Genomic DNA, 9,113 nt, shown 5'->3' on the forward strand with positions numbered 1-9,113 from the left:
CATAGTAATATCAGGAGTTTTTTAATATTTCTGTGACTAATACCTCATTAAAAATCTGTAGCAAGGCCATGTATTAAGCAGCTTTCTGACAATGAAAACAGTAATTGCATCTGACAAGTTGATTAGCAATATTTGTATTTGGGAATACTGATAAAGTGTATGTTTATGATCTTGCTCATAGCTGTCTTACTGAGAGTCAGATTCTGCCATCCTTGCTCATGTCATGTAATTTCTTACATTGCAAGTAATCTCTCTGATTAAATATGGAGAGTGATGGCAAAACCTGACCATAGTGACTAAAAGCAACAGTTGCTTCTTTCAGTCTTTGACAGCTGTGAGAACAACTCTTTATTTTTTTCCAAACCATGCATCCTAAATTCCAACCTGTAAGACTAGGTACCTATATTTAGCTACTGAGATTAAGTTGCAGAGGCTTCAGGCAGGGCAAAGCACATTGGTCTGTCTTTTTTACAGACAGACATTTGGGCAGACAACAGCTAAAGCTTTCTGCTCCCTCCCTTCCCCAAGTATTTGCAAAATGGATTCCCAAAGGGAACTCACTGAAGAACTCAGACTCTACCAATCCACCCTTCTTCAGGATGGCCTCAAAGAACTCCTGGAAGAGAAAAAATTTGTAGATTGCTCCCTAAAAGCTGGTGACAGAAGTCTGCCTTGCCACAGATTGATTCTGTCAGCATGTAGCCCTTATTTTCGTGAGTATTTCTTATCTGAGCAAAATGAAGAGAAAAAGAAGGAGGTAGTTCTAGATAATGTAGATCCCAACATCCTGGATATGATTGTCAAATACCTTTATTCAGCAACTATTGATCTTAATGATTCTAACGTGCAAGATATTTTTGCCTTGGCCAGTCGCTTCCAGATCCCTTCTGTATTCACCGTGTGTGTCTCCTATCTTCAGAAGAGGCTTGCTGTCGGTAACTGTCTGGCTATCCTTCGATTAGGTGTTTTGCTTGATTGCCCAAGACTTGCATTTTCTGCCCGTGATTTTGTCTCAGATCATTTTGTGCAGATCTGCAAAGAAGAGGACTTCCTGCAGCTTGCACCAAATGAACTTATCTCAGTTATTTCACCTGACAGCTTAAACGTAGAGAAGGAAGAACTGGTATTTGAAGCAGTAATGAGATGGGTTCGGTCAGACAAGGAGAACAGAGTAAAGAGCCTAGGAGAAGTTTTTGACTGCATACGTTTTCGTCTTATGCCAGAAAAATATTTCAAAGAACATGTTGAGAAGGACGATATAATTAAAAGCAACTCAGATATTCAGAAAAAAGTAAAGATTATTAAGGATGCTTTTGCTGGAAAACTGCCTGACTCTAGCACAAATAAAGAAAAGTCAAACAAAGGGGAAGTAAATGGTGATGTGGGAGATGAAGATTTACTGCCGGGCTACCTAAATGACCTTCCCAGGCACGGCATGTTTGTCAAAGACCTAATTCTTCTGGTTAATGACACTGCTGCGGTAGCTTATGATCCTCTCGAAAATGAATGCTATCTGGCAGCCCTGGCAGAACAGATTCCCAGAAACCATTCCAGTATAGTCACCAAACAAAATCAGGTCTACGTTGTTGGAGGACTGTATGTGGAAGAGGAGAACAAAGATCAGCCTTTCCAATCCTACTTCTTCCAGGTATAAGCTTTGTAATTATTGGTGTGGTAAGTGCTTTATAAGAGTTATTATTAAGGTTATTAGAATCTGTGCAAGTGAGTTGTCAAGTCTCTGTATGATCAGTGGAAAGTAGTTCCAATAGCTCTTCCTGTCTCATAGAGATAAATTAAACAAAGGGACTTGTATCTTCTATTACAAGATCAAACCCAGGGTGAGATCTTAAGAAAGAGTAACTTGTATATAGATATAATGTTTGTCTTGTGTATGAAATATCTTTATGACACATTAATATCTTTATTTTAATAGTCACTTTTTCACTAAAATTTCACAAGTCCTTTTGTCACATTTAGATCTGAAAATCTAAGGGCATTCTAAAACATAATTTATTGGTAGAAGGCTATTCTCCTGGCAAACTATCAATGTCATTATACTAACTACCATGTTTCAACTGAGTGCGAAGTTTTAATGTGTATAAATCTTTATAAATTCAAAGCCAGTTAATACAAACTAACTTCCATGACATATTTCAGAAAAGCAGCAAAATAACAATTTGGCATGCATACATTGGAAATGAATTCTGTTGTATATTTAGTTATCTGTCTACATGCTGTCTTTTAATGTTTAAATGATCTTATACAGCGTGCTACTGGCCATGATCTGTTTTTAGGCACATTGACCTGAATGTAGAAGTAGATCCTCTGACAATATGAAGCAAAACAGAGCAATAGTGATAGGATTCTAAAGCCTTCAGATATCTAAAAATGAAAATACCGAGTGTTTATAGCACTATGGTTACTGATTTCGCACACCATGAAAGAGCTGGTTCCAAAAATTTCTTATAGCTGTGAGAGGAAAGTCGTTTTGCTAGAGGGGGATTAGCACTATTTCATGTTCCTTTATGAAAATGCTAATCAGTGAAGTGCAGAACTTGTTGCAGCTATATTCTTCCAATAGCTATACCACATTGATGTATTTTTGTATGTAATCCAGAGCTGAATAATGAGGCTACTAGATAGGGGCCTCTGAAAAACTAAACTTCAAGAGCGATACTAAAAATTGATTAAATGTTCAGAATGCTACTTTATATGTCTAAATTAATAGCCTGAAATCCTGCTGCCTCACTTGTCATCTTCCAGGTTCCTCATTGCCATTACTGCATATAGTTAAAATACTTTTCTGCGTTACTCATCTGGCTGCTCCCTGAAAAATGTTAATTTGGTGCCATACCACATTGACTTCCTAATGATCCTTTCTCTGCTAGTAATGCACCTGTTACTGTTACTACAACCTGTTACCATTTGTTTTTGTAGCTGGTAAGCTAGGACAAAACCAGGCTGCCAATGGCTCAAAAATGCAGGACTAATTGTTTATTGCTCTATCATCTGTGCAGATGTTATCTTCAAGACTGATACAGAAAGCAGGCTGCCATCTGTGACCTACATGTTTTGACCTCTTCACCCGAATCTAGCTCCTGGGGCAACACAGCCTTGAACTACACTTCACCATTGCTGTAGAACTAGTTCAATAGGAGTGGTCCATCAAATCTAGGAGATGCATTTTATATTGACTGTGGAACACACTTCTAGAAAAAGAATGTCACTGAGCTGAAGCCAGATCTGATTGCTTTGACTGAGCTTTTTCTCACTTTACATCAAATGCACTTACACTCATGCCAACTCAGATTTTGCCTTTCCTGCCTGTGCATTATCAACTAAATCTATATGCAGTAGAAAAGAAAAAATACCACATGCTAGGGAACATTCAGGTTGAATGTTAAATTCTTAGATATTAAAAATAATATTAAAAAATATTCTTAGATATTAAAAAAGTACTCCAGTTCTATGAAAATAATGTTCTGCTGTTTTGTTTTCTTTTCATTTTCCCTCCTGTGGCTTTTCTTTTGGTGTTTTCATCTCAATATATCTTAGAAGTATTTCAGTAGTGAAAATGCTTATCAAGATGTCTCAGGAACTTTTGCAGCTATCTGTGATGAAACAACACCTCTTTTGCTCTGGGGATTGCACAAGAAACATCTGTACCATTTGCTGCATAATGCTTCGAGATTGTTAATAATGTCTGGCATCTCTCACTGTAGTAATTAGCACAACCTGCTCAGTGTGGAGATGTGGAATGGCAGAGGCATTTGCTTCCTTCAGAGAGGAAGAATTAAACATTCTTTCCAACACAGAGTGTGGAACTTTAAACAAAGAAGAACTTAAAAAAGCAAAGAAACTCTGTGAGGAATGAGGGTGAGCAGGTGCAAAGAGGGCTGTGTAGCATTTGCTGGGGGCTAGTGTCACGATGCATGGGTGGGTAAAAATTACCATTCAATAGCTGCACCAAGGGAGGGATAGCTTGTTCAGGTGAGCAGCCGAGCTGTTGAGATACCGAGTGAGATATGTGGAACAGTTTTGTCATGTGAATTTTTACTACTTGCCTCTGATAACACTTCTGTTGTGGTGCTGTTTCAGCTGGATAGCGTTGCTGGAGAGTGGGTTGCCCTTCCTCCACTGCCTTCAGCCAGGTGCCTCTTCGGGCTGGGAGAGTCAGACGACAAGATCTATGTAATTGCAGGCAAGGACCTTCGCAATGAGGAGTCTCTAGATTCAGTATTGTGCTATGACCCTGTGTATGTTTAAAATTTAATTCTGCCCAAAGAGGACATATATGCAGCCCATTGTTAGCTGAAGGAGCCTAACAGCAGTATTCTTTGTTCCAGGGCAATGAAATGGGGTGAGATCAAAAAACTACCCATCAAAGTATATGGCCATGCTACCATCTCAAACAATGGATTGATATATTGTCTCGGTGGAAAAACTGATGATAAGTAAGTCTATAAGTCTTTTCATGATTATTTAGAACATTATTTGGTTGGTCCTTTATAGATTTTATGTCCCCACTCAGAAATTAGGCTGTCCACTTTTACATCTCCACATTAAATTTACCAGCAGTTTGGCAGAAGGCAGCACATTATAGTCTACAGGCTTTTTCTCAATAAGGTAAAACTGCATGTAAGTTGTAATCTCAAATAGTTGTTTTAGCCATTTTACTTACTTCCAAGGGAAATAGCAAACATCTTCATCACGGTTATGAGAATCCTCTTTATATTTCCTTCCAGATAGAAATGCTTAAATACCAAAGAACTACTCTATCAGCTCTTGTTTTTGTATTTTTTTTCCTCATCTCTAGTGCCTTTTATACCTAAATGTGTGTGACAAAAACAAAACAAAACAAAACAATGCTTTTACTGCTACTCAGGGTGTGGTGGTTATTTTCTTTGAGCAAGTGAATATTTTAAGTAGAACATGATGTGACAAGTGCTTTTTAGACCTGTCCTGTCTATCCCCAGGTCGGATATGAGAGAGGACCTCATGGAGAGGAAGAGAGGCACAAAACATAAGCACGCACAAACTGCCTCAACTAGGTCTCACTTGGAAGAAGCCAAAGTTCATTAAAAAGATTACAGTTTTCCTTTTTCTCCCCAGGAAATGTACTAATAGAGTATTTGTATACAATCCAAAGAAAGGAGACTGGAGAGACCTGGCTCCAATGAAAGTGGCTCGCTCAATGTTTGGAACAGCCATCCATAAAGGCAAGATTTTCATTGCCGGTGGTGTCACTGAAGAAGGCCTTACTTCATCTGTTGAAGCTTTTGATCTGACCACAAATAAGTGAGTACAATGCTCAAGCTGTTTTTAAGCAAGTGTTTTAGCATCTAAAATCATCATTAAAAATCTTGAGATGGTCACAAAGGTGTTCAGAAGCTGATATTAGAATAAAATTATCAAAACTTCATTATGATACCTTTTAACTTTTCAGAGGTCCTCAATGTACTTATTAATGTAAGTACTTAAGTAGTAAATAAACACAGTTGGCTGTGATATCTACAGTGATGTGTGGCATTGCATACATCAACCTCACAACACAAACTAAATTTCAAGACCTACTTTAAAAAGACGAAAAAAACCTACTAACAGCATTTGACAATAGAAAAATGAATTATGCAAGTAATTCTTTAAGTTAACTTTGGACTCTATATATTGTATACAAATCAACTGAAAGTAAAGGTAATTTTGTTATCATTATGTTTGGTGCGTTCTCACTCTTCCATTGTTGAGACAGGTACAACCTGTGGTCAGAAAACATCTGCAGGCTATTGTCCTCATTTACTGTTCTGTTATAGACAAATCACATAAGCGTAAGAAGCAAATCAGCTCACTAGTTTTGATGTTAACACTGTCTCAAAGTGAGATTTCTGTATGTTTTGTATGTTCCTACCTGTGACTTGGAAGAATATTTGAAATTATCTTAATGAGCTCTATTAATTTATTCACTTATTACTCAAATTACTGCCACTTGAAATGAAAATTCATTTTGGAAACTACAGGGTGAAAAATGAGCGATAGGGGAAGAGACATAACAACTACACAAAGCTTATCAGTGATGGTGGGAAGAGGAGACCTGTAAGAATTGCTCTCAGGATGGAGATAGATATAATTCCATCGTACCAAGACTTGCATTCCTGCATGAAGTTCCTGCAAGGATGGAGAGACAAACTCACTGATGACTGATCTCAGCAGTTTTTCCTTTTACTAATCAGTTTCATTCAGGCAGTCCTCAAAAACATCATTTATGTTACCCGGAGCTGTATTTTGGTGCTAACCATTTAGTAAATTTCACTTGTATTTGACATGTATGTTTTTCTTTTTATCCATCTTCAGGTGGGAGATTGTGCCTGAATTTCCCCAGGAGCGAAGTTCTATCAGTTTAGTCAACTTAAGTGGATCTTTGTATGCTATTGGAGGTTTTGCAATGATTCAGCTCGAATCTAAAGAATTTGCACCCAGTGAAGTCACTGACATATGGAAGTAAGCTTAACTTTAATCATAACTTCCTAATAGAAAGCTCTATTGAACAGTGATGTTTGTAGACAATAGGGAGTAACAGTAATAGTACATTTACCTTCAGAAATGAACTGTAACACAGATTGGAAAGACTTGCTAACAAATAAAAATGTTTGTCGGAAAGTGACACATGCAAGATTTGGATATAATGACTATTTCAATCTACTAATGTTCAGCCTGGAGAAGTCTGAGGAGACCTGAGAGCAGCCAAAAAAAAAAAAAGAAAAGAGAGAGAGGAGACAGACATTTAGATTGGACATTAGAAGTTTTTTTAACAATAATGGTGGCAAGGGCATTGTAACAGGTGGCCCAGATATGTGGAAGCCCCATCTTTACAGATCTTCAAGGTCATGCTGGATGGAGCTCTCAGCAGCTGTAGGTGTCCCTATTCACTGGAGAAGAGTTGGGCTAGGTGGCCTTTAAGGGTCCATTCCAACTAAACAATTCTGTGACGTGGTAAAAGAGTAAGTGGCTGTCTGTGTTGGCAGGGTTAGCCTTTTAGGTGTGCCATAAAAACATTCTGGTTTATGACATTTTTATGCAATAAAGTCTACGTGTACAGAAAGGTTTGTACATACGTATTAATAAGCCAGATGAGTAATTGTTCTGAGAAAAGTCAGAAGTCTTGTAGACTTATTTATGTCACAGTAGAAGTGATGAAACATTGTGTCTCTACCGTGACTCTTCCATTACTGTGGTAGACTGAAGAGTATTAAATGGCAAAACCATAGACAGAATGCCCATAAAAACCACTTCCATATGTAAAACTTGAAAAAAAATTCAGAAGGGATCTGCAGGAGTGGGAGACTTCTATAGGAGAAGTGAAGTTTGAAACAGGCCACAGTGAAATTTAGGGTTCAGGAAAAAGTCAACCCACCTCGACAAGAATGTCTTTCTCTTCAGTTCTAGAGAACAAAAGCAGCTTTTCATAGCAATGCTCAGCACAAGGTTGCTACAAGCCTTTGGAACCTGTGGATTATTCTCCTTTTCTTAGACAAAGCTACATTTTGACCTTATTTTCTTAAATGCAGGTATGATGATGAAAAGAAGGAATGGATTGGCATACTGAAAGAGATCCGATATGCGACTGGAGCTTCCTGCTTGGCTACACGTTTAAATCTCTTCAAGCTGTCGAAGCTGTAAACAAAATGCTGAAAAATTTGATATGATGCAGGAGTTTTCATAGGCTCTTCTGAATTTGTTGCATGAAAACGTCTCCAGATTGTTCAGAGTTATGTAGCAGCATACTAGTTATACTGTTAACTGTTAAACAGTTCATCTGTCTATCCAAGTCTTAAGGTATTTACCAGCTAATCAATAAGAAGCGAATTTTTGCTAACCTTTAAAATCCTGAAGAATTCTAATTAATGTTGATTAGAATAAATGAAGACTTCTACTCCATGGAAAATAGAACTGGTTAAATATCCTTACTCTCAGTCCAGAAATCTGAATCTGTTGATCTGAAAACAGTGCTCAAAAATGAATGGATTAAGTTAAATACAACTACTAGGTGCTGATTTTATTCTAACCAGCTGTTTGTACAGCCTGATTTCTCCCTTCAACAGTGTAAGCAACTCCTGCATTCTTTAGTCATTTTGAAAATATTTTCAGTGGAGCCTTCTAAAAAATAATTTAGCCTGGAATTGAAGTGCATATTGAAAACAGAAGCACTTAGCCAGAGTAGGCAGCTGTGAGGAAAAAAGAGAATTTTATAGGGGTAATAGCTTTGCCTATTATGTTTTGGTTTCTCATGACAAGGATTTCCATTTTTTTTTATGCTTTTGTATTTATTTCCAAAGCAAATATTTAATGGTAAGTTTTCTCAGAGATCTGAGGCCATGAACAAGCATTCATTGAAAAATGCTAGAACAACTGCACGAGTAAGCACCTACCTAAGAAATAATTGATGCATTTTAATGTTTAAACTCGTAACTAGTAATGATTAAACTTCGTTTTTAATGCTGTTAAAATATCACATGATGGTGTCTTATATTTTGTATAGATACACTTTCTGAATCCACTTTTAGTCTCTTTTAATCCTCTCCACATTGTGAGTACTCATAACTTTATCCATACATAACTTGAATCTACCTGAACTGCAAAGTCCATCTCAAGCCCATGGCCATCCCTGCATGATCACTTCAGCTACAGCCACTGTCACGTTTACATTCTCCAGCTGCTACACAATGCCCTCCTGTACAGAAGCAAGGTCACAGAACAGCACTCTGACTTGGAGGTCACCTTCTACTATCCTAACTTCTATAATTATCTTCTCCATTTTACACAAAATATCATGTGCATACAGACCTTCTATATACTATGCATTCAGTGGCACTTCCCCAAAGCACTCTTCTACGACAGCCCTTTTCAGCCCTTGTCAGTTTGATCAGAAGCACCATCACCATAAGCAGACAAGCATCTAGTGGTGCTCTCAGTCATTCCACATAGGAGGATTGCCTCAGCAGAACAGTGCAGCTTTGGTCAGTTCTATTTTTCCTGGCTTTTCATCACTGCATTCATTTGGATTCAGACAATAAAAAATATACTCTTCTTACCAAGGTTTTTGAACCAAAAAAAAAAAG

The 9,113-nt window shown here is 37.6% G+C and overlaps 1 protein-coding gene across 1 annotated transcript; it reads left to right on the plus strand.

Annotated features, from left to right (window-relative positions):
• Positions 1-9: 9 nt before the first annotated feature.
• Positions 10-8,506, plus strand: KLHL41 (kelch like family member 41). Its single transcript, XM_052674981.1, has 6 exons — positions 10-1,648; positions 4,099-4,256; positions 4,347-4,454; positions 5,113-5,298; positions 6,349-6,495; positions 7,563-8,506. The coding sequence occupies exons 1-6, from the start codon at positions 539-541 to the stop codon at positions 7,672-7,674; spliced, it is 1,821 nt and encodes a 606-aa protein (XP_052530941.1). The 5' UTR covers positions 10-538; the 3' UTR covers positions 7,675-8,506.
• The last annotated feature ends 607 nt before the right edge of the window (positions 8,507-9,113 follow it).

The sequence above is a fragment of the Tympanuchus pallidicinctus genome, unplaced genomic scaffold (assembly GCF_026119805.1).
Source record: "Tympanuchus pallidicinctus isolate F22 unplaced genomic scaffold, pur_lepc_1.0 scaffold15, whole genome shotgun sequence".
NCBI classification, from domain to species: domain Eukaryota; kingdom Metazoa; phylum Chordata; class Aves; order Galliformes; family Phasianidae; genus Tympanuchus; species Tympanuchus pallidicinctus.